Genomic DNA, 27,100 nt, shown 5'->3' with positions numbered 1-27,100 from the left:
CATTATAGCTCATTGAGGCTGTGAAAGAAATGTCACTTACCTCGGGCAACGGCATGCTGAGTAGTTGCCTTTGTTCAGTGGATATCGGCACGGCGTCAACTCAAACGCTTTCGTTTTACTGGAATCCCTACGCGCGTTCGCTTAATGTCAGTGGACCTGTAGACGTCGTCCGAAAAATGCATAGAATAGACGCGTAGTTTTTCTCGTAGGTCAGGGTTTGCACAGGAAATTGCATCTTCCCACTTTCGCTTCATCTCGCGGTCCCTCGGCTCGTGAAACACCTCTGGGTTAGCTGTGGGCGTCTTCATATAACCAGGACCGTAACAACGTGCACCGCCTGACATGATCACTTCGGAGCTTCCAGACGTGAAAGAAATGTCAGCGAATTGCCCGTTATTTACAAGTGTCGAAAGCAGAGCAGACCAACTTGGAGACAATAACAACACGGTCGACTGCTCCCAGCCAGCGCAGCACTGTGGTTCGCTTAGATAAATACGTCAAGTTGATGTCGGTCCCGCTGGATCCTCCGCGGCTGCGGAGGCCGCTCTGATCTTTAAAATTCGTTTATTTAATATCTAAACAGTTCCCAGTCATGAAAATTGATCAAATAGACCAATGAACGATACCGAACATTATGGTATCAATTAGATAGACCCGTTTGCGGATGCGACTGTCACTTTAACGACCTTAGCTAGTTATAGGGAAACTGAAGTTGTTTCGTGGAGGAACAAATGACGTGGAGGAACACGTGTTGACCACACTTTTTAGGTATTCATGAACGCTGAAACCAACTGAGGAACGCTCACATGGCACCCTTATTTTATCCGCATTCCATTCAGTGACACTGAACTGTACCGGTGCGTGAGGGGAGCTTGGATGTTCGGCTATGGTGCGGATAGCGCGCCCCCGTTGATAATTTCACCAAAACAATCTCCAATAAAAATCTTTTTACGGAGGTTGAGTACTTTAAGTAGCACACATAATCATCTCGCAACGTATGTAGTTGCTTGATCTGAACAAGCTCCAAGCCCACTGTTGGTCCCTCAGTCATAGTCCTTCAAATCAGTTGTCCTTCTAAAGTCGAAATGTGCAGCCTCCATGCGCGATACTGATTACAGCACAACCTCGAACTCAGTAGAAAGAGTACAAGGGCTGACCGATCTGTATTCGGTAATTCCAACCGCACCGTCAGTGCCACTCGTGGGGGGGGGGGGGGGGATATGCATTTATTAAACGGAAAGGTCTGCCAGTGTCACTACTACGAAACATCACTTCCATCTGCCGGTAAAGGGTGCTACGAAGAACGACGAATAGTCTACAGCTGTGTCGACGCATCAAACGAAGATGCTGAAGTTGCTACCATTGTCTGGCCAATCGTGGGCGGCGACGTGTACAGAAGCTTTGGCGGCACAGTTCCCTTAGAAGTCCGCCCACGACGCACATTCCCGCAAGGCGTCAGTTGTGACGTTGCCCACCTCTGTGAGGCCGACAACGGCGAGCCCTTTCACCAGCACCACCACCACCGACAGAAGCTTCGAGAAAAGCGGGGAACATTGACTGTAACGGGCAGTTCTGAAGCGAGACAACAGGACTGGAAGGGTCGACGCTGATTGGTATTTTGGTTGGGACTGAATATTTAATTAGCCTACGTTATTTTTCGGCTACAGGAATCCGTCCACTCCTCAATCAACGTTCTTTCTACATCTTCTTTTGCTGGTGCAGCCAACAGGATCCGTTGAAGACAACCCTCGACGGCGAGATCTGGTGGAAACGAGGTTCGTCAGACGATACTCTGCTATGGTGGTGGAGCGGATCCAAGGAGCGTTGTCGGCTGAAATCTACATCTGGTTCAGAGTCTTGGCTGGATGATCGACGTTGAATCCTAGTGGTAAGCAACTGAATTATCTAGTAGTATCCGTATCATATCCGTCTAGTTAGTATCCGGAGTACGACGGGATCTTTCCCAGGGCTGCATTAGTGTTACTAGACGCAAGCGAGTTTTGGGAGTCCTGGTTGGGGCTGCGGTCACAGGTAGGCATGGCTCAATGGTAGGTATGGCTGGTGTGCCGAAGGCCAGTGTATCTTCATGGACAGTGACGGAGCCTTGGTCTTTCCAATACGGTCGAAGTGCCAAAGGAGTTGACGATCATCGCGGCCATCCTGTTTCGCAGTAGCTTCTTAAGGTATGACAGACCTTGTCTTCTTGTTGGACCGCTTGGATGCGTAGCATTTACAATGGTTGAGAAGAAATGCCCATCATTGCTCCGCTTGCAAAACGCTGAACTTCATTAACTACGAGACGCCTGGTGTCGAGGCCCTGTTGCATTGGCGCTCTTGACAGTGTGTCTGCGATGACCAAGTCCTTTCCACGGACGTAAACAATGTCGAAGCAGAACCTCATGAGCCGCAGCCGGAGTCGAAACCGCTGAATGCGTGGAGGAAGCAGGTCTACAGGAGACTTCCCTAAGAGCGTTACGAGAGGACGATGGTCTGTCTGAAAAGTTGCGTGTAGATCTCTTAGAAACTCGTCAAAACGCTCTGCTGCCCATGTCACAGCCAAGGCCTCCTTATCGATTTGCGCATAATTGTTCTTCAGCATCAGCAAGAGATCTAGATGCGAAGGAGACTGGCCGGCGCTTCCCTGACGGCTGAACTTGTAGTAATACAGCACCCGGGCCGTACGATGACGCGTCTGCAGAAACGATGATGAGAAACTTGGGATTGTACTTTGCCATACATTTGGCTGAGTAAATCATCTCCTTCAGCTCTTGGAGCGCTTTCTCCTGTTCGTGGCCCCAGTGCCACTCCGAATTTTTCTTGAGATCTTGTCTTGACCGCGAGGTCAGGGAGAAATCGTGACAAATGGTTTAGCATCCCTAGGATCCTCCTAACTCCAGACACGTCTGATGGCGGTTCGAGGTTCTTTATCGCTTCCACTTTCTTTGGATCTGGACTAATTCCGTCCTTGCTGATCTTGCAGTCGAGAAAAGTGATCTCGCTGACACCGAAGGCACACTTATCACGATTCAAACTGATACCCGCTGCTCGAACGCGCTCCAGCAGACTCTTCACTCTTGAGTCTTTCGTCGTGCTGTGCCTTATCCTTGCCATATACAAGGACGTCGTCCATGAGGTTTGCCACCCCTTGCAATCCACTGAGAATTTCTGCCATTCGGTTTTGAAAGTACTCTGGAGCCGACGTTATTCCGAACAGTAACCTCATGAAGCAATGCCGCCCAAACGACGTAATAAAAGTCGTGAACTCCTGCCCAGGCCGCACAAACCCTCGGGAAAAGAATGGGAACGCAATGGGGGCTTCGGCTCCTGAACGGGTGATAGTGCCCGACTGGTTCCCAGCGGTTTTGGAACTGAGGAAGTTTGAACATAAGAGAAGATAAGGTATTCCCCCGACGGTGCCTCCCCGCTCTGGTCTCCTTTTGGTCATGTAAACAATAACATAGGATCGCTCCCCGATGCTGCTCTGATCATTTCCCGGTCTGGACTGACCTTGGTCATGTGACCAAAATATAGGATCGCTCCCCGATGCTGATCTGATCACTTCACGGTAATCAGTCACATGACCGGGATGCAGCAACGGATTTCTCTTCCCAGACTGTCAGGCGCCGAGTGATTCAATCACGTAACCGACAGTTTCGAATCTGGCCAATGATGTTCCTCGATCATCCAGCCCTGTTCGCACTGTCGGGGTACCCATCGCTCTCGCTGCGAGAAACGAATGTATCCGGCCGTGCTCCCGAAACTTTCGAGGAATTCCAACATTTTCAAGCGATTCATCGAGTGGTAAGTGCTATTTCTTTTTGTGGTATTCCTCGCATTAATAAACGTTACTCATAGATGCTTTTCAACATGAGTGACACCGTTCTAGAAGGCTTCTCTCGAAACTTAGCAGCGCAGCATCGCATAGTTTCGATTTCAGTGATCCATTGTGGTTTATGCGTTGCTTTTAGGATAATGGACTCCGTTTTGGTGAAAATATGGTTCAGTAAAGTGTGGAATCGTATGTATTGTGTATTTGACATCAAACGAAATATAATTATTTCTCAGGACGACTGCGTGCTGCAGCTGTGCTTTCCATCTCCAGCGTGCGTACAAAACTGGAATGCTAGTGGACTTCAGCTCAAGGTTCGTTTTTGTAGTCATTCTAAATAAAAAGAAAAGAAAAAAGGAACCTCCGAAGTGAATAAATTATTCAGCTTTAATCCGTTTGCGTAATGTGATCGACGCATGATATGCCAATTTGTTTGAAACTCTGAGTGAATGAAAGCTATCCTGAGCTTTCATTCAGAATGCCATGCTGGACCACTACCAGAGCGTGCTTAAAGAAATCAATGCCTTGATGAAGGTACCACCGAAGTGCCCACCGCCAGATCTCTGCCTCAGAGCCAGTGATGATGGTCAAGATTTTTCTAGCGGATCTTGTCATGTCATGCTGAAAACTGTAAGTTTAGCTATTTGGTCTGTATTCAATAACGTGTGCATCTTGTGGTGTGGTGTACTTTTCTCAGTGTAACCCTGACATCAAGCTACCTTCCAGTTTCAGAATCCACCTCGCACTTCGGTTACAACACTATGAACCTATCGCGCTGTGATGCTTGCTTGAAAGGAATACAATCTGGTATGCTGTGTTGTTTTTCTTTTAAAAGGACTTCAGGTATCCATAATAAGAGGCCTCCGTAGCAAGAAAGCCATAAGAAAAGGCATCTTCTTGATACATTAATATTTCTCCTAAAGACAAGGGTACGAGTCACACATGTGCCATACTGCACTCTCAGAAAAAAGGGTGGAGCAATTATACATTTTAGGAGGTAATAGTTGTCGCATATGTTGTGCCTAAAAGGTTGCAAAGTTCTACCTGCTACCTCACTCTCTGCTACGAATAATAGGGTTACCGCTTCGGTGAGCGAGGGGTGCGTACACCTTTCTGTTGTAATTTGAATGGATGATAATTTCTTTTACCACCTTTTTACACCCCTTATCAGACGCTTTTTTCACCTTTTCTCTTAGATTGTGTACAAACATCGCAGGCTGAGTCCTCCCCCCATGACTTGAGATGAAAGATGGCACGTACACGGCGCGACTAACTCCCGTTGTTACACGGTGAATGTTACAAATTATGTTTTAGCCGAGCATTAGGAAGCTCAGGTATCGCGCACCTTAACGATAAGCAGTGTATTGATAATGATAGAGGGCACTGAGTAGCAGGATTAAAACTTGGCACGGTTCTACGATATGTATGTAGGGGACAACTCGTAGAGCATAAACTTGCTTTGTGCTCCTTTTTCATGTGCCTTATTACGAGATCAAAATCATCAAATCCCTCCCTAAAGAAGCCTATAAATGTAGGCTTCTTTTGTCGTAGCAGATATTGATATCATTTTTGTATATCAAGACTATTTTGAAACGTCTTGAATCGCCCATTGTGACAGCAAGGTCTGAATTAACCATATAGACAGGTCAGCTGAAAAGTATATATATTGAGTAGAAAATAACTTGAAGGTAACCTGTTACATTTCTAAAGTAGCTTAGGAACTGAATTTTAGGAACTCGTCAATTTTCATTACGTTTTATTACGTGTAACTGCGTTTGAAATTTAGATTACGGGCGGGTTTCACGTCAGTTCAGGCAGGGTGGTCCCATCGACCTCCTGGGTCTTCAGTATTTTTTATATTTATAAGCTCATCGTATATTATGATCAACATTTTTGCCGCAGAGCTTTCGTGCAAAAAATCGAGAAAATCCGGCCCTGAATTCAGATGTTTCAGTTTTGCCGTGTTGGCACGCGTATACCTCCCGTGTGTTAAGAGATATTGTTGTGAAATTTTTGATGCTGCTTTATTATGCCTACAGGTCAGCTGTCAGAGAGCAAATTTTAGCACGCAGGTGCAACGCAGTGTGCTATAAAAAATGGCGAACATGCCCTCTCGCGCACTATTGTCCTAATTTCGACGCCTGATGGCTATAGATGTCCCTGATCGCAATACTTGGTATCAGCTCGCTCAGGTTTTAATGCTCTTTCATCTGATATATCTATCCTGCATATACTTCCTAGCGGCATGTGCTGAAATAGGCAAATGTTTAGGCATATTTCGAAATAAACATGGATTTTGCGCGTGTATTTCTCAAAACGTCCCACTTGATTTCGTATATATTTTGCCAGGATATGGCCAATATTAGGCCTTTCATCTAGCGCAAAAACTTCTTCTCCAAAGGCGTATACTGCTGACTAGCGCGTTAAAACGCTGCCCCACTGCGTACGAACGTGTCGGAGATATCTACAGTCAGAGCAAGAAGCGTCGAAGTTTGAACAAAACTGCGCGACGGAGCATGTTCACCGCTTTTTATACGATACAGTGTTGCACCTGTGCGCCTAAAGTTGCGCTCGGAGTGCTGGCAGGTAGGTATACTAAAGCACAAAAAAATTGCACTACGATATCTTTTAAAACTCAGGATGTATACACGTGCAAACACGGCAAAATTGCAACAATCGAATTCAAGGCTGGATTTCTCGATTTTTTGCACGGAAAGTATTCCAATGATTAATCTTACCAATGTTGTTCATCATCTGCGATGACCGTCTAAATATGTATAAAAAATCATGAAAATTCAGGAGGTCCATGGGACCTCCCTGTCTGAGCTAACGTGGAACCGGCCTACAATTATGTTCTGGCTAACCTTTACAGTGACTTCCATCTTTCAACAGTCTAACTTAACTGGCAACGAGTTCCAACTTCTATCTCTGTTCCATATAACCTGTGTTAAGTGAATATTTGTGAAGTAAATAGTACATATGCGGGACTGGTGGTTATATACTTTCAATGTAACACTCTTTTTTTTTTCATTGCTTGTGAAGTGATGCATTAAAGAACCCATGTATCTTGTGACTATGATGCAATAAAGAGTTTTCACCAATAACATATTGATTTTGTTTTTAAAAATCGCGCAAATTAACTATTGTTTGGGGGGTAGGAGGTACCCGTAAATGTGCATTGGCAGCACCTCGGGAAATCGTTGGGGTACGATACAGGCTGCCGATAACGAACCATTAACATCCCCGTGTTGCAAACCGTATGCCGGACCATGGTCGGGAGCCGAACGCACCGATGTTGGGTCGTCGCGCTGTGCTCCCTGGGTGGCAGCTTGCGGATAGCTTGATCTGGTGAAAACCAGAGTTGGCGTCAAGCTTTAAAAAAACAGTCGCCTCGCCTAACAGGCCCAAAGTTACTTCTTACGCTTGAGAGAACGTGTCTCGCATGTAGCACGCTTGCATTTAGCCTGGTTAGTTCGATCCACAACATAGAATTGCTCTTGGCAGTTCTTGTCCTTCCAGAGTACTTAGCCTGTGAAATTGCGGATCAGGTTGAGCTGTTTGCCGCTTGGCCCTTTCAGTTGCTAATCCGAATTTAGTAGCTTCGTGGGAGCCACCCGTCGAAACACCATGTATCGTTCTACCGGGCCCACGAGCCCCAAAGAAGAAGTCCGCGCTTTCTTGTCCGATGTCCCCAAAACAAGCCAAGCGCGTGCCCTTTTGTAGCAATCCTCCCAGGCATGCGCACATTCTCAGCAAGCCACATCGTCATCAGTATAAACGCTATTACAGCACAGGGAGGGGGATGATAGGAGACTGCAAATACGAGGAGCAGAGGAAGGGGGTAAGGATAGGGGATCATTCTGCGAATGCTCATTTCATCCACGATTTTTCCTCGCGCTCGTTGCTCTTAATCGCTACAGGTGGCTCCTGTAGATCACGGGGCTTTTAGAGCCCGGCATTTTCCTTGAACCACTGGGTCTATGGGAGATTCCAGCGACTGCCCACCCCCTCGCAGCCGACAGGGGGCTATTAACCTGTCCTCGCACTCAGTTCTCGGAGCGCCATCTAGCGTCCGAGCTCAGAAAATGAAGAGAGAAGTGCTGACTTACTTACCCCCTTTATGAGAATCTACTTTACTGTTCCGGTATTCAAAATCCGCTTGCTTTTTCGGATATCATGTCGAAAAAAAAATTGACTATGCAGTACGTGGTCTCCACTGAGGATCGCTTGCATCCTTTGCGGCAGGCGAGTTAAATAAGACAGCTTGGTAGGGAAAATTGCTTTTACCACTTGCGGTTAGCCCATTATTGAATTGGTTTGCATATTTTCACAATATACATTAGGGATGTGCAAACCAAATCCGCGAATCCTCGAATCCTAGGCAGAGAGAAGTGCTGACTTACTCACTCCCCTTGGGAGAATCTACTTTACTGTTCCGGTATTCAAAATCCGCTGGCTTTTTCGGATATCATGTCGAAAAAAAAATTGACTATGCAGTACGTGGTCTCCACTGAGGATCCCTTGCATCCTTTGCGGCAGGCGAGTTAAATAAGACAGCTTGGTAGGGAAAATTGCTTTTACCACTTGCTGTTAGCCCATTATTGAATTGGTTTGCATATTTTCATAATATACATTAGGGATGTGCAAACCGAATCCGCGAATCCTCGAATCCTAGGCAGAGAGAAGTGCTGACTTACTCACTCCCCTTGGGAGAATCTACTTTACTGTTCCGGTATTCAAAATCCGCTGGCTTTTTCGGATATCATGTCGAAAAAAAAATTGACTATGCAGTACGTGGTCTCCACTGAGGATCCCTTGCATCCTTTGCGGCAGGCGAGTTAAATAAGACAGCTTGGTAGGGAAAATTGCTTTTACCACTTGCTGTTAGCCCATTATTGAATTGGTTTGCATATTTTCATAATATACATTAGGGATGTGCAAACCGAATCCGCGAATCCTCGAATCCTAGGCAGAGAGAAGTGCTGACTTACTTACTCCCCTTGGGAGAATCTACTTTACTGTTCCGGTATTCAAAATCCGCTTGCTTTTTTGGATATCATGTCGAAAAAAAATTGACTATGCAGTACGTGGTCTCCACTGAGGATCGCTTGCATCCTTTGCGGCAGGCGAGTTAAATAAGACAGCTTGGTAGGGAAAATTGCTTTTACCACTTGCTGTTAGCCCATTATTGAATTGGTTTGCATATTTTCATAATATACATTAGGGATGTGCAAACCGAATCCGCGAATCCTCGAATCCTAGGCAGAGAGAAGTGCTGACTTACTTACTCCCCTTGGGAGAATCTACGTTACTGTTCCGGTATTCAAAATCCGCTTGCTTTTTTGGATATCATGTCGAAAAAAAAATTGACTATGCAGTACGTGGTCTCCACTGAGGATCGCTTGCATCCTTTGCGGCAGGCGAGTTAAATAAGACAGCTTGGTAGGGAAAATTGCTTTTACCACTTGCTGTTAGTCCATTATTGAATTGGTTTGCATATTTTCATAATATACATTAGGGATGTGCAAACCGAATCCGCGAATCCTCGAATCCTAGGCAGAGAGAAGTGCTGACTTACTTACTCCCCTTGGGAGAATCTACATTACTGTTCCGGTATTCAAAATCCGCTGGCTTTCTCGGACATCATGTCGAAAAAAAAATTGAGTATGCAGTACGTGGTCTCCACTGACGATCGCTTGCATCCTTTGCGGCAGGCGAGTTAAATAAGACAGCTTGGTAGGGAAAATTGCTTTTACCACTTGCTGTTAGCCCATTATTGAATTGGTTTGCATATTTTCATGATATACATTAGGGATGTGCAAACTGAATCCGCGAATCCTCGAATCCTAGGCAGAGAGAAGTGCTGACTTACTTACTCCCCTTGGGAGAATCTACTTTACTGTTCCGGTATTCAAAATCCGCTGGCTTTTTCGGATATCATGTCGAAAAAAAAATTGAGTATGCAGTACGTGGTCTCCACTGACGATCGCTTGCATCCTTTGCGGCAGGCGAGTTAAATAAGACAGCTTGGTAGGGAAAATTGCTTTTACCACTTGCTGTTAGCCCATTATTGAATTGGTTTGCATATTTTCATGATATACATTAGGGATGTGCAAACTGAATCCGCGAATCCTCGAATCCTAGGCAGAGAGAAGTGCTGACTTACTTACTCCCCTTGGGAGAATCTACTTTACTGTTCCGGTATTCAAAATCCGCTGGCTTTTTCGGATATCATGTCGAAAAAAAAATTGACTATGCAGTACGTGGTCTTCACTGAGGATCCCTTGCATCCTTTGCGGCAGGCGAGTTAAATAAGACAGCTTGGTAGGGAAAATTGCTTTTACCACTTGCTGTTAGCCCATTATTGAATTGGTTTGCATATTTTCATAATATACATTAGGGATGTGCAAACCGAATCCGCGAATCCTCGAATCCTAGGCAGAGAGAAGTGCTGACTTACTTACTCCCCTTGGGAGAATCTACATTACTGTTCCGGTATTCAAAATCCGCTGGCTTTTTCGGATATCATGTCGAAAAAAAAAATTGACTATGCAGTACGTGGTCTCCACTGAGGATCGCTTGCATCCTTTGCGGCAGGCGAGTTAAATAAGACAGTTTGGTAGGGAAAATTGCTTTTACCACTTGCTGTTAGCCCATTATTGAATTGGTTTGCATATTTTCATAATATACATTAGGGATGTGCAAACCGAATCTGCGAATCCTCGAATCCTAGGCAGAGAGAAGTGCTGACTTACTTACTCCCCTTGGGAGAATCTACTTTACTGTTCCGGTATTCAAAATCCGCTGGATTTTTCCGATATCATGTCGAAAAAAAAAATTGACTATGCAGTACGTGGTCTCCACTGAGGATCCCTTGCATCCTTTGCGGCAGGCGAGTTAAATAAGACAGCTTGGTAGGGAAAATTGCTTTTACCACTTGCTGTTAGCCCATTATTGAATTGGTTTGCATATTTTCATAATATACATTAGGGATGTGCAAACCGAATCCGCGAATCCTCGAATCCTAGGCAGAGAGAAGTGCTGACTTACTTACTCCCCTTGGGAGAATCTACTTTACTGTTCCGGTATTCAAAATCCGCTTGCTTTTTTGGATATCATGTCGAAAAAAAATTGACTATGCAGTACGTGGTCTCCACTGAGGATCCCTTGCATCCTTTGCGGCAGGCGAGTTAAATAAGACAGCTTGGTAGGGAAAATTGCTTTTATCACTTGCTGTTAGCCAATTATTGAATTGGTTTGCATATTTTCATAATATACATTAGGGATGTGCAAACCGAATCCGCGAATCCTCGAATCCTAGGCAGAGAGAAGTGCTGACTTACTTACTCCCCTTGGGAGAATCTACATTACTGTTCCGGTATTCAAAATCCGCTGGCTTTCTCGGATATCATGTCGAAAAAAAAAATTGAGTATGCAGTACGTGGTCTCCACTGAGGATCGCTTGCATCCTTTGCGGCAGGCGAGTTAAATAAGACAGCTTGGTAGGGAAAATTGCTTTTACCACTTGCTGTTAGCCCATTATTGAATTGGTTTGCATATTTTCATAATATACATTAGGGATGTGCAAACCGAATCCGCGAATCCTCGAATCCTAGGCAGAGAGAAGTGCTGACTTACTTACTCCCCTTGGGAGAATCTACTTTACTGTTCCGGTATTCAAAATCCGCAGGCTTTTTCGGATATCATGTCGAAAAAAAAAATTGACCATGCAGTATGTGGTCTCCACTGAGGATCCCTTGCATCCTTTGCGGCAAGCCAGTTAAATAAGACAGCTTGGTAGGGAAAATTGCTTTTACCACTTGCTGTTAGCCCATTATTGAATTGGTTTGCATATTTTCATAATATACATTAGGGATGTGCAAACCGAATCCGAGAATCCTCGAATCCTAGGCAGAGAGAAGTGCTGACTTACTTACTCCCCTTGGGAGAATCAACTTTACTGTTCCGGTATTCGAAATCCGCTGGCTTTTTCGGATATCATGTGGAAAAAAATTGACTATGCAGTACGTGGTCTCCACTGAGGATCCCTTGCATCCTTTGCGGCAGGCGAGTTAAATAAGACAGCTTGGTAGGGAAAATTGCTTTTACCACTTGCTGTTAGCCCATTATTGAATTGGTTTGCATATTTTCACAATATACATTAGGGATGTGCAAACCGAATCCTCGAATCCTAGGCAGAGAGAAGTGCTGACTTACTTACTCCCCTTGGGAGAATCTACTTTACTGTTCCGGTATTCAAAATCCGCTGGATTTTTCCGATATCATGTCGAAAAAAAAATTGACTATGCAGTACGTGGTCTCCACTGAGGATCCCTTGCATCCTTTGCGGCAGGCGAGTTAAATAAGACAGCTTGGTAGGGAAAATTGCTTTTACCACTTGCTGTTAGCCCATTATTGAATTGGTTTGCATATTTTCATAATATACATTAGGGATGTGCAAACCGAATCCGCGAATCCTCGAATCCTAGGCAGAGAGAAGTGCTGACTTACTTACTCCCCTTGGGAGAATCAACTTTACTGTTCCGGTATTCAAAATCCGCTTGCTTTTTTGGATATCATGTCGAAAAAAAATTGACTATGCAGTACGTGGTCTCCACTGAGGATCCCTTGCATCCTTTGCGGCAGGCGAGTTAAATAAGACAGCTTGGTAGGGAAAATTGCTTTTATCACTTGCTGTTAGCCAATTATTGAATTGGTTTGCATATTTTCATAATATACATTAGGGATGTGCAAACCGAATCCGCGAATCCTCGAATCCTAGGCAGAGAGAAGTGCTGACTTACTTACTCCCCTTGGGAGAATCTACATTACTGTTCCGGTATTCAAAATCCGCTGGCTTTCTCTGATATCATGTCGAAAAAAAAAAAATTGAGTATGCAGTACGTGGTCTCCACTGAGGATCGCTTGCATCCTTTGCGGCAGGCGAGTTAAATAAGACAGCTTGGTAGGGAAAATTGCTTTTACCACTTGCTGTTAGCCCATTATTGAATTGGTTTGCATATTTTCATAATATACATTAGGGATGTGCAAACCGAATCCGCGAATCCTCGAATCCTAGGCAGAGAGAAGTGCTGACTTACTTACTCCCCTTGGGAGAATCTACTTTACTGTTCCGGTATTCAAAATCCGCTTGCTTTTTTGGATATCATGTCGAAAAAAAAATTGACTATGCAGTACGTGGTCTCCACTGAGGATCGCTTGCATCCTTTGCGGCAGGCGAGTTAAATAAGACAGCTTGGTAGGGAAAATTGCTTTTACCACTTGCTGTTAGCCCATTATTGAATTGGTTTGCATATTTTCATAATATACATTAGGGATGTGCAAACCGAATCCGCGAATCCTCGAATCCTAGGCAGAGAGAAGTGCTGACTTACTTACTCCCCTTGGGAGAATCTACTTTACTGTTCCGGTATTCAAAATCCGCTCGCTTTTTTGGATATCATGTCGAAAAAAAAATTGACTATGCAGTACGTGGTCTCCACTGAGGATCGCTTGCATCCTTTGCGGCAGGCGAGTTAAATAAGACAGCTTGGTAGGGAAAATTGCTTTTACCACTTGCTGTTAGTCCATTATTGAATTGGTTTGCATATTTTCATAATATACATTAGGGATGTGCAAACCGAATCCGCGAATCCTCGAATCCTAGGCAGAGAGAAGTGCTGACTTACTTACTCCCCTTGGGAGAATCTACTTTACTGTTCCGGTATTCAAAATCCGCTGGCTTTTTCGGATATCATGTCGAAAAAAAAATTGACTATGCAGTACGTGGTCTTCACTGAGGATCCCTTGCATCCTTTGCGGCAGGCGAGTTAAATAAGACAGCTTGGTAGGGAAAATTGCTTTTACCACTTGCTGTTAGCCCATTATTGAATTGGTTTGCATATTTTCATAATATACATTAGGGATGTGCAAACCGAATCCGCGAATCCTCGAATCCTAGGCAGAGAGAAGTGCTGACTTACTTACTCCCCTTGGGAGAATCTACATTACTGTTCCGGTATTCAAAATCCGCTGGCTTTCTCGGATATCATGTCGAAAAAAAATTGAGTATGCAGTACGTGGTCTCCACTGACGATCGCTTGCATCCTTTGCGGCAGGCGAGTTAAATAAGACAGCTTGGTAGGGAAAATTGCTTTTACCACTTGCTGTTAGCCCATTATTGAATTGGTTTGCATATTTTCATGATATACATTAGGGATGTGCAAACTGAATCCGCGAATCCTCGAATCCTAGGCAGAGAGAAGTGCTGACTTACTTACTCCCCTTGGGAGAATCTACTTTACTGTTCCGGTATTCAAAATCCGCTGGCTTTTTCGGATATCATGTCGAAAAAAAAATTGACTATGCAGTACGTGGTCTTCACTGAGGATCCCTTGCATCCTTTGCGGCAGGCGAGTTAAATAAGACAGCTTGGTAGGGAAAATTGCTTTTACCACTTGCTGTTAGCCCATTATTGAATTGGTTTGCATATTTTCATAATATACATTAGGGATGTGCAAACCGAATCCGCGAACCCTCGAATCCTAGGCAGAGAGAAGTGCTGACTTACTTACTCCCCTTGGGAGAATCTACATTACTGTTCCGGTATTCAAAATCCGCTGGCTTTTTCGGATATCATGTCGAAAAAAAAAATTGACTATGCAGTACGTGGTCTCCACTGAGGATCGCTTGCATCCTTTGCGGCAGGCGAGTTAAATAAGACAGCTTGGTAGGGAAAATTGCTTTTACCACTTGCTGTTAGCCCATTATTGAATTGGTTTGCATATTTTCATAATATACATTAGGGATGTGCAAACCGAATCTGCGAATCCTCGAATCCTAGGCAGATAGAAGTGCTGACTTACTTACTCCCCTTGGGAGAATCTACTTTACTGTTCCGGTATTCAAAATCCGCTGGATTTTTCCGATATCATGTCGAAAAAAAAATTGACTATGCAGTACGTGGTCTCCACTGAGGATCCCTTGCATCCTTTGCGGCAGGCGAGTTAAATAAGACAGCTTGGTAGGGAAAATTGCTTTTACCACTTGCTGTTAGCCCATTATTGAATTGGTTTGCATATTTTCATAATATACATTAGGGATGTGCAAACCGAATCCGCGAATCCTCGAATCCTAGGCAGAGAGAAGTGCTGACTTACTTACTCCCCTTGGGAGAATCAACTTTACTGTTCCGGTATTCAAAATCCGCTTGCTTTTTTGGATATCATGTCGAAAAAAAATTGACTATGCAGTACGTGGTCTCCACTGAGGATCCCTTGCATCCTTTGCGGCAGGCGAGTTAAATAAGACAGCTTGGTAGGGAAAATTGCTTTTATCACTTGCTGTTAGCCAATTATTGAATTGGTTTGCATATTTTCATAATATACATTAGGGATGTGCAAACCGAATCCGCGAATCCTCGAATCCTAGGCAGAGAGAAGTGCTGACTTACTTACTCCCCTTGGGAGAATCTACATTACTGTTCCGGTATTCAAAATCCGCTGGCTTTCTCTGATATCATGTCGAAAAAAAAAAAATTGAGTATGCAGTACGTGGTCTCCACTGAGGATCGCTTGCATCCTTTGCGGCAGGCGAGTTAAATAAGACAGCTTGGTAGGGAAAATTGCTTTTACCACTTGCTGTTAGCCCATTATTGAATTGGTTTGCATATTTTCATAATATACATTAGGGATGTGCAAACCGAATCCGCGAATCCTCGAATCCTAGGCAGAGAGAAGTGCTGACTTACTTACTCCCCTTGGGAGAATCTACATTACTGTTCCGGTATTCAAAATCCGCTGGCTTTCTCGGATATCATGTCGAAAAAAAAATTGAGTATGCAGTACGTGGTCTCCACTGACGATCGCTTGCATCCTTTGCGGCAGGCGAGTTAAATAAGACAGCTTGGTAGGGAAAATTGCTTTTACCACTTGCTGTTAGCCCATTATTGAATTGGTTTGCATATTTTCATAATATACATTAGGGATGTGCAAACCGAATCCGCGAATCCTCGAATCCTAGGCAGAGAGAAGTGCTGACTTACTTACTCCCCTTGGGAGAATCTACTTTACTGTTCCGGTATTCAAAATCCGCTTGCTTTTTTGGATATCATGTCGAAAAAAAAATTGACTATGCAGTACGTGGTCTCCACTGAGGATCGCTTGCATCCTTTGCGGCAGGCGAGTTAAATAAGACAGCTTGGTAGGGAAAATTGCTTTTACCACTTGCTGTTAGCCCATTATTGAATTGGTTTGCATATTTTCATAATATACATTAGGGATGTGCAAACCGAATCCGCGAATCCTCGAATCCTAGGCAGAGAGAAGTGCTGACTTACTTACTCCCCTTGGGAGAATCTACTTTACTGTTCCGGTATTCAAAATCCGCTTGCTTTTTTGGATATCATGTCGAAAAAAAAATTGACTATGCAGTACGTGGTCTCCACTGAGGATCGCTTGCATCCTTTGCGGCAGGCGAGTTAAATAAGACAGCTTGGTAGGGAAAATTGCTTTTACCACTTGCTGTTAGTCCATTATTGAATTGGTTTGCATATTTTCATAATATACATTAGGGATGTGCAAACCGAATCCGCGAATCCTCGAATCCTAGGCAGAGAGAAGTGCTGACTTACTTACTCCCCTTGGGAGAATCTACTTTACTGTTCCGGTATTCAAAATCCGCTGGCTTTTTCGGATATCATGTCGAAAAAAAAATTGACTATGCAGTACGTGGTCTTCACTGAGGATCCCTTGCATCCTTTGCGGCAGGCGAGTTAAATAAGACAGCTTGGTAGGGAAAATTGCTTTTACCACTTGCTGTTAGCCCATTATTGAATTGGTTTGCATATTTTCATAATATACATTAGGGATGTGCAAACCGAATCCGCGAATCCTCGAATCCTAGGCAGAGAGAAGTGCTGACTTACTTACTCCCCTTGGGAGAATCTACATTACTGTTCCGGTATTCAAAATCCGCTGGCTTTCTCGGATATCATGTCGAAAAAAAATTGAGTATGCAGTACGTGGTCTCCACTGACGATCGCTTGCATCCTTTGCGGCAGGCGAGTTAAATAAGACAGCTTGGTAGGGAAAATTGCTTTTACCACTTGCTGTTAGCCCATTATTGAATTGGTTTGCATATTTTCATGATATACATTAGGGATGTGCAAACTGAATCCGCGAATCCTCGAATCCTAGGCAGAGAGAAGTGCTGACTTACTTACTCCCCTTGGGAGAATCTACATTACTGTTCCGGTATTCAAAATCCGCTGGCTTTTTCGGATATCATGTCGAAAAAAAAAATTGACTATGCAGTGCGTGGTCTCCACTGAGGATCGCTTGCATCCTTTGCGGCAGGCGAGTTAAATAAGACAGCTTGGTAGGGAAAATTGCTTTTACCACTTGCTGTTAGCCCATTATTGAATTGGTTTGCATATTTTCATAATATACATTAGGGATGTGCAAACCGAATCTGCGAATCCTCGAATCCTAGGCAGAGAGAAGTGCTGACTTACTTACTCCCCTTGGGAGAATCTACTTTACTGTTCCGGTATTCAAAATCCGCTGGATTTTTCCGATATCATGTCGAAAAAAAAATTGACTATGCAGTACGTGGTCTCCACTGAGGATCCCTTGCATCCTTTGCGGCAGGCGAGTTAAATAAGACAGCTTGGTAGGGAAAATTGCTTTTACCACTTGCTGTTAGCCCATTATTGAATTGGTTTGCATATTTTCATAATATACATTAGGGATGTGCAAACCGAATCCGCGAATCCTCGAATCCTAGGCAGAGAGAAGTGCTGACTTACTTACTCCCCTTGGGAGAATCTACTTTACTGTTCCGGTATTCAAAATCCGCTTGCTTTTTTGGATATCATGTCGAAAAAAAATTGACTATGCAGTACGTGGTCTCCACTGAGGATCCCTTGCATCCTTTGCGGCAGGCGAGTTAAATAAGACAGCTTGGTAGGGAAAATTGCTTTTATCACTTGCTGTTAGCCAATTATTGAATTGGTTTGCATATTTTCATAATATACATTAGGGATGTGCAAACCGAATCCGCGAATCCTCGAATCCTAGGCAGAGAGAAGTGCTGACTTACTTACTCCCCTTGGGAGAATCTACATTACTGTTCCGGTATTCAAAATCCGCTGGCTTTCTCGGATATCATGTCGAAAAAAAAAATTGAGTATGCAGTACGTGGTCTCCACTGAGGATCGCTTGCATCCTTTGCGGCAGGCGAGTTAAATAAGACAGCTTGGTAGGGAAAATTGCTTTTACCACTTGCTGTTAGCCCATTATTGAATTGGTTTGCATATTTTCATAATATACATTAGGGATGTGCAAACCGAATCCGCGAATCCTCGAATCCTAGGCAGAGAGAAGTGCTGACTTACTTACTCCCCTTGGGAGAATCTACTTTACTGTTCCGGTATTCAAAATCCGCTGGCTTTTTCGGATATCATGTCGAAAAAAAAAATTGACCATGCAGTACGTGGTCTCCACTGAGGATCCCTTGCATCCTTTGCGGCAAGCGAGTTAAATAAGACAGCTTGGTAGGGAAAATTGCTTTTACCACTTGCTGTTAGCCCATTATTGAATTGGTTTGCATATTTTCATAATATACATTAGGGATGTGCAAACCGAATCCGCGAATCCTCGAATCCTAGGCAGAGAGAAGTGCTGACTTACTTACTCCCCTTGGGAGAATCAACTTTACTGTTCCGGTATTCAAAATCCGCTGGCTTTTTCGGATATCATGTGGAAAAAAATTGACTATGCAGTACGTGGTCTCCACTGAGGATCCCTTGCATCCTTTGCGGCAGGCGAGTTAAATAAGACAGCTTGGTAGGGAAAATTGCTTTTACCACTTGCTGTTAGCCCATTATTGAATTGGTTTGCATATTTTCACAATATACATTAGGGATGTGCAAACCGAATCCTCGAATCCTAGGCAGAGAGAAGTGCGGACTTACTTACTCCCCTTGGGAGAATCTACTTTAGTGTTCCGGTGTTCAAAATCCGCTGGCTTTTTCGGATATCATGTCGAAAAAAAATGACTATGCAGTACGTGGTCTCCACTGAGGATCCCTTGCATCCTTTGCGGCAGGCGAGTTAAATAAGACAGCTTGGTAGGGAAAATTGCTTTTACCACTTGCGGTTAGCCCATTATTGAATTGGTTTGCATATTTTCATAATATACATTAGGGATGTGCAAACCGAATCCGCGAATCCTCGAATCCTAGGCAGAGAGAAGTGCTGACTTACTTACTCCCCTTGGGAGAATCTACTTTACTGTTCCGGTATTCAAAATCCGCTGGCTTTTTCGGATATCATGTCGAAAAAAAAAATTGACTATGCAGTACGTGGTCTCCACTGAGGAGCCCTTGCATCCTTTGCGGCAGGCGAGTTAAATAAGACAGCTTGGTAGGGAAAATTGCTTTTACCACTTGCGGTTAGCCCATTATTGAATTGGTTTGCATATTTTCATAATATACATTAGGGATGTGCAAACCGAATCCGCGAATCCTCGAATCCTAGGCAGAGAGAAGTGCGGACTTACTTACTCCCCTTGGGAGAATCTACTTTACTGTTCCGGTATTCAAAATCCGCTGGCTTTTTCGGATATCATGTCGAAAAAAAATGACTATGCAGTACGTGGTCTCCACTGAGGATCCCTTGCATCCTTTGCGGCAGGCGAGTTAAATAAGACAGCTTGGTAGGGAAAATTGCTTTTACCACTTGCTGTTAGCCCATTATTGAATTGGTTTGCATATTTTCATAATATACATTAGGGATGTGCAAACCGAATCCGCGAATCCTCGAATCCTAGGCAGAGAGAAGTGCTGACTTACTTACTCCCCTTGGGAGAATCTACTTTACTGTTCCGGTATTCAAAATCCGCTGGCTTTTTCGGATATCATGTCGAAAAAAAAATTGACTATGCAGTACGTGGTCTCCACTGAGGATCCCTTGCATCCTTTGCGGCAGGCGAGTTAAATAAGACAGCTTGGTAGGGAAAATTGCTTTTACCACTTGCGGTTAGCCCATTATTGAATTGGTTTGCATATTTTCATAATATACATTAGGGATGTGCAAACCGAATCCGCGAATCCTCGAATCCTAGGCAGAGAGAAGTGCTGACTTACTTACTCCCCTTGGGAGAATCTACTTTACTGTTACGGTATTCAAAATCCGCTGGCTTTTTCGGATATCATGTCGAAAAAAAAAATTGACTATGCAGTACGTGGTCTCCACTGAGGATCGCTTGCATCCTTTGCGGCAGGCGAGTTAAATAAGACAGCTTGGTAGGGAAAATTGCTTTTACCACTTGCTGTGATGAGCCGATCACTTTCGTCTTCGGACAGAGTTCCGGCGAGTTGAGTCAACGTGTCTCTCATAACTTCTCCGATTTCTTCAACGACATCAGTCCTGTCAGGGTTGAAATCCTGTTGAACTTCGTCGCAGCGTGCTTCAAGTTTCGACGACGTGTCTTCATTCTCATGACCCCTTGAACATGACACGTTGTCCTCGACTACAGCGTTGCTCTTTGCCGCTCGAGCCTCTTCAGGCTTCGCAGTAGAACACGACCTTTCAGTGTTGCTGGCTTCAGAGTCGGCTCGCGTCACAGCTATGTTGGAGCCTCCGATCTCTGCACTGTACCACGGTCTATTCTCGTGCTCTTGATGTTCCTTGGGAATGAATGTCACTGCAGAAACGCTGAACGCAGAAACGCAGAACCGAGTGAATTGTGTCGTCCAAGGCCAAGCTTGCTCCCAGTATCGAAGTTTTTAAAACAGTCCTATTTCGTAAGAGCAGTCCTCTGCCAGTCGTTTTTGACCCAAACGTAGGAAACTGCATCATACGCGGAGGATCCACCACGTCGCAGTCTTCATGACTGACTGAAGAACCTAGCGCCGCTCGGGCTCCGACAATGATAGCGATGTGGTATTCAAGGTATCGATCGCAAGACTCACATTCGTTCTCCAACAAGTCTTGATTCACGAGAGCTTGGATAGCTTGATTCAATTCAGTCAATCTTGCAACTTTCAATTCCAAAAACGCAGCTTCCGTCTCAGCTGGGAGGTATCCAGTGGGGTTGCAGTCAGTAAAGTCGTTATATCATTGATGTTGGTCGCAACATTTGAACGACAAGTAGCACGTACCCTCTCCAGCTCTTCCAAATAGTCCATTCTGATGACGTCCAGTTCAGTCCATAACCTTCCAGTCCAGTTCAGTAAACCTTCGTCAGTAATTCTTACGGAAGTCCGGCGTCCCGGGTTTCGGCACCAAAATGTGCAAGAATATAAGAAGGGGTCGGTATGGTAAACGATGGACAACGTTTAATGAAATGAACTACAATGAACGAGGCCCGCTCTCGAGCGGTGATACCGATGGTGTTCCGAAGAGCTGTTCTGGTGATTCAACATATATCATCTGTATCTCATATTTTACAAAAAAAACGTAAGTACTCATACCACAGATGAGTTAGAATGAAGCCACCAGTACAACCAGCGACAGCATCGCGGTCTACTAAATCCAAATGTTGTACCGATCCCGCCAGAAGAGGAGGCGAGTACAACTGTAGACGCAGTAGCCTACCAGACTTCTGGTAGTGTCACACTAAAAGTCTCACCTAGCGGCTTCTTCATTGAGAACGACAAAGATCATCTCCCTGCACAGTCAATCTGAGGAACGCAATCAGTGTCTCTCTCTTTCCTTGTTGATTTTTACTGTTTCGCCCGCTACGATTGACGCGCCCATAATATGGAATTGTATACTCACTACCTCTCGAGTGTTGTAACGCTTGCAAAGAGGTTCTCTGCGTAGGTTGTAAATTCCGTAAAAATGTGGCAGGCAACATGTGTCTATTGTGTTGTAACAAAGGATGGGCTCTCCGTCTGAATCCTCATTGCCGGAAAGAGATTGTCTGTAAAATATGAGGGATATTTGCTGTGTGATTTTCTTACCCATTTTTCTTTAATGTGATATATTATGTAGTAGTACTGTCGCACATACTGTCGAGAACAAAACAAACACACCTCGGGTGCCGAAGGAGAACCTTAGCATATATTCTTCATACATTTTGTATAAAAATAACCTTTGTCACACATAAGCATGGCACCATTAATTTATAGATATTTTTTTATTCGACACTATCTTTACACGGCCAGCAGGACGTCCTGCACGACAGCGCATGCAATTGCTTGCAACTAAATAGATCAACTTAAACAATTAACTTGTTAATTACATGTTTTCGAGGAAATGCGAATAGCAGGAACGGAACCAGCCACTATCTAAATCTATCGTCCTTACTAAACACACTGAGACGCGAACGTAGCCCGAGAAATGAATTCCCGAATTTAGCTACGTAAATGAGCCAAAGCAAGAACTACGCCCAAGCAGCACAATGTAATAAAAGCCGAGTGCAATGGGGGTGGATGGTATGTGACCTGGCAGTGTTCCTTAACTTCACGTGTCTGTTCAAGGCCTTCCACCTACCCGTCCACCCCAATTGCACTCGACCTTCAATAGATTGTGCTGCTTGGGCGCACTTCTCTAGCGCAGAAACGACACGACCTTGGTGGTGGTGCTGGTGAAAGGGCTCGCTGTTGTCGGCCTCACAGAGATGGACAACGTCACGACTGAACCCGGTTGCTAAAATATATAGTTTAATGTTGTCAAAGTTGTGACCGGGAACATTAACGTGTTCGGCGACTGCTTTGGGGAGCTTGTTGAACGTGTTGGTTCTGTGTCCGGTAAGGCGGTTGTTCATTTGTTGGCCGGTTTCACCAATGTATTGCATTGTGCAGTCTCCGCATTCAATGCAGTATATGACATTCGAGCTTGTGCATGCGAATGCGTGGTTAACGGGGTGGGTGTAATTGCTCGCAGTGCTTTTGATTGAGTTAGCGTGTTGAACGTGCTTGCATGTTTTGCAGCGCGAGAGGTTGCAGGGGCGTGTTCCATTGTACTGGGTGTTCGTTTTGCTGATTAGGGCATTGACCAAGGAATCTGCTAGGTTTTTTGCGGGTCGATGTGTCACCTGTATTGGATGGGTGAATATATTGCTAAGTCGGTCGCTGCTTTGGAGGAGGGGCCCGCGCTTCCGTAGAATGGCTTTGATATTTGGAAGTGTGTTGGAATATCTTGTGATGAAGCTTATTTGGCACTCGTCAGGATCTTTTCGGTGTTCCAGAACCTCGTTACCATCAAGTGTGAGTGCCTTGCGACGGAATTCGATTAGGAGGGAGTCTGGATTGTCCCTTTGGGTTCTCACCCCATCAAGCACCGGTGCAGGTCGTTTCTATTTACTGCCCAAAATCCACAAGGTACACGCCAACGAGCTCTATACGGCTGACATCCCCGGCAGGCCAATTTTATCTAACAACAACACACCAACAGAAAGGCTCTCGAAATTCCTGGACCACTACATAAACCATATTCTGACAGCACTGCCATCCCATGTACAATACACAACACACCTCCTTAGAATAATGAGGAATATAAACAACACGCGTACATTTGATAGGGACACAATACTCGCCACGCTAGATGTGACATCCTTGTATACTAACAACCCACACAACGACGGAATCACAGCCCTCTGCAATACCCTTTCTACAGCAAACACCAGCAAACACAGGGAAACCATCCTCGCCCTAATTAACTTTGTTCTTAAACTGAACTACTTCGAGGACAATGGCGAATACTACCTACAAATGCAGGGTACAAGTATGGGACTAGTTGCACCCGCGTACGCAAATATCTTAATCTGGTTCCTAGAAAACAAACTTCTTAGCGGCCTCGCATTAAAACCCACTATGTCCCTTCGATACATCGATGACATACTTATAATCTGGGAACACGGGAAACATGAATTTGAAAAGTTCGTAGATCTACTGAACACCGCGCATAGCAATAACGTTCACATCACAACACTCAAGTCACTCAATCAACTTTCTCGACACCACAATATCACTAGACAACGGCAACCTCACCACAACCCTGTACAAAAAGCCAACTGACAAACAACAATACCTTCACTTCAAGAGTCACCACCCGCGCCACTGTAAGGTTGGAATTCCTAATGGGCATAGTGTAACACTGCACATAATTTGTTCAAACGACGCAGATCATGCTGATAAGCGTGACGAACTCTGCAGCACACTTGCCCAAAGGGACTACTCAGACTCCCTCCTAACCGAATTCCGTCGCAAGGCACTCACACTTGATCGTAACGAGATTCTGGAACACCGAAAAGATCCTGTCGCGGGCCAAATAAGCTTCATCACAAGATATACCAACGCACTTCCAAACATTAGAGCCATTCTACGGAAGCACGGGCCCCTCCTCCAAAGCAGTGACCGACTTAGCAATATATTCACCCATCCAATACAGGTGACATACCGACGCTCAAAAGACATAGCAGACTCCTTGGGCCAATGCCAATCACTGGAACTGGAACACTCACTGGAACACGCCCCTGCAACCTCCCGCGCTGCAAAACATCCAAGCACGTTCGACACGCTAACTCCATCAAAAGCACTGCCAGCAATTACACCCACCCCGTTAACCACGCATTCGCATGCACAAGCTCCAATGTCATATATGTTGGGCTGTATCTTTTGAGTCTAGCGCAAATCCTTTAGTTTCGGATTAGTTATCTTTTAATAATAAAAGGCCCGAGCAGCGCGAGGTGTGTGATGACAAAGTGGTGTACCACATTCTCTCGCTGACTGGACCGAACTGGATGTCTGACTGATGCTCTCTCGGTAGTGTTGAAGCCACACACACAGACTGTCCACGGCATGAAACCTCATCAAAGGTTATGGGCCCAGATCGGCTTCAAGACACCGAGTAACCTCAAGCGGTGAGCAAGTTCATATTCTTTTGAGCAACCAAAATGGCGGAGGGAACGTCGACTGACCACTCGGTCCACTTAGAGAAGCTTGACTTCAGCAATTATCCCACATGACGTTTTAATATGACGATATACCTTAAGGCGAAGGGATTTTGGTCAGCCGTGGAAGACGAACGCTTAACTGACTGGGATGCCAGGCGTGAATGGGACAAGAAGGAGATCGAGGCTACTACCGTCATGGTCAAGTCGCTGTCAAGCGCACAGACGAGTTACGTCGTAAACCAGTTACGTCTGCAAAGGACATTTGGAACAAACTCGAAGAGGTTAACCGTGGTCGTGTACTCGAAAATAAAATTGCTCTAAAACGGGAGCTTAACGGGATTAGGTGGACTAAAGAAGAAAATGCAGCACAATCCATGCACCGCGTATAGAATTCCTTTCTGAGCAGTTACGGAGTTTAGGCGAGACTATCGAAGATGCTGAAGTAGCTACTGTAGCCATTCAAGGACTGCCAAGAGCATATTATGGAGTAGCCCGAGGCTTTGACGTTTATTCTATGTCCGATATTACCCTACAAGAGGTCAGATATGCCGTTCTACAAGAAGAACAACGCCAGAAAAGGCACTCAGTTGATGAAGCCGCTTGTAAAGCCGCTTGTAAAGCAAGTGTTCGGCCGAAAAAGTACCAGCACGAGGATAAATTTGCTTCGCAAACCAAAGCGCTCAAGTGCTATAATTGTGGGAAAATTGGACACTTTGCACGAAATTGCTGAACCCGTTCAGCAGGAAACGCTGGAAGTGGGACGCAACGTGAGAACAGGAATCGCGACGAGTCATTCAGGATTCGAAATCCCGACACAATTGAAGGAAAGTCGAGGCAAACGGCCAGACTTGTCAGAGCACCCACAGTACAAGATAGAAAGGAACGACTGACCAATGAATTTGCTTTTAGCGTTAAGGAATTGAAGTGTGCCTCTGAAGATTGGTCCATTGATTCGGGAGCCACAAGCCATATGACCGGATGCATGGATATCCTAATGGACTTCAAGCCCGAAAAGAAGAGGCAAGTTATGGTGGCCGGTGGCAAGACTATTGACGCTGAAGGGTCCGGAACCGTCATTTTTCGTGTCCTAGATGACGATGGAGACAACAGGCTAACAGCAAGAAACGTTCCTTATGTTCCTGGCATAACAGATAACCTGATTTCCGTGTCTAAGCTTACCGACAGCGGTATGAAAGTTATCTTCAGAGACGACGATTGCACCGTCCACAAGGAAGAGAACTTCGTTTTCTCCGCGGTGACAACTGAAGGCATCTACAAAATGAATGCGCAAGCCATACCGGTAACAGAGCGGCCGGATCATGCAAAGATCGACGGTGCAGAAATGCTGTGGCACAGTCGTATGGGACACTTGAACGTCGACGCGCTAATGAAAATGTCACGAACGAAGGCGGTGGCCGGCCTACCACTCCTTTCGAATTGAATGGAAACCTCCGAGAACTGTGTCATTGGGAAGCACTCAAGAGAGCCTTTCAGGGCGCTCTCAAGTCACAGCTCAGAAGTACTAGAATTGCTGCATGTAGACCTATGTGGCCGTTTTCCAGTGGAGTCAATAGGGAGCAGCAAGTATTTTATGGTTATTGTAGATGACTGTAGTAGACGAGCAGCAGTTCATTGCTTACGCTACAAAAGCGAAGCCGCTGAAGCATTAAAGGAACACATATGTACCGCCGAAACCCAACTTGGACGGACTGTCAAAAGGATTCGTACTGACAATGGGGGTGAGTTTGTCAACAATCGTTTGGCACATTTCTTAAAAGCAAGGGGAATAGTTCATGAGAGGACTGCGCCATATTCACCCGCTCAGAATGGCGTTGCAGAGCGAATGAACAGGAACATTAGTCGAGACGGCTCCAACGCTCCTGCACGAAGCTGAACTGCCTATCTTTTTTGGGCCGAGGCAATCAACGGTGCGGCATGCATAGCGCTTCAGTTCATCGGATAGTATAGCGCTTGAAAGGTTCATGATGCCTGCGATATTATCACTATATGATCAAGGGCACCGGCCATCCCCCAGGGCGCAGGTTCCTTGAATATTTTGAATGTCTTCATACTCTGGATGGCATGCTCTACATGTACACGTGCACGTGCAATTTTCAGTGTTCTGTTGGCATCTTCAGCTGAAAACTGATTCTTTTTGCGCAGAAAAGATGGTTGTACCACTCCCAATCCCATCTTGGCACACATGTCATCAATATTAAAACCTTTATCCACCATGACATCATCGTGAAAACTAGTGAGCTTATCGAGAACTCCGGATTTCTCTACACAAGCCTTGTCTGATGCCCTACCACCAAATGCACACCTGACCAATGCTATCAGACCACTTGATGCAACTCCAACAAGCAC

At 44.7% G+C, this 27,100-nt stretch overlaps 1 protein-coding gene across 3 annotated transcripts in view; it reads right to left on the bottom strand.

The window, feature by feature from the left end:
• LOC135373476 (uncharacterized) overlaps positions 1 to 27,100 on the bottom strand; it is an 87,028-nt gene that overhangs the window by 22,983 nt on the left and 36,945 nt on the right. For 2 of the 3 annotated variants that reach the window (XM_064606664.1, XM_064606674.1), the window contains exon 8: positions 21,613 to 21,757. In XM_064606664.1, the coding sequence (XP_064462734.1) occupies positions 21,613 to 21,757 (145 nt within the window). The remainder of the gene's footprint in view (positions 1 to 21,612; positions 21,758 to 27,100) is intronic. The other variant, XM_064606667.1, reaches the window with a different exon arrangement.

Source organism: Ornithodoros turicata, chromosome 1 (genome assembly GCF_037126465.1).
Source record: "Ornithodoros turicata isolate Travis chromosome 1, ASM3712646v1, whole genome shotgun sequence".
NCBI lineage: Eukaryota > Metazoa > Arthropoda > Arachnida > Ixodida > Argasidae > Ornithodoros > Ornithodoros turicata.
This window is presented reverse-complemented; position numbering and strand designations above follow the sequence as displayed.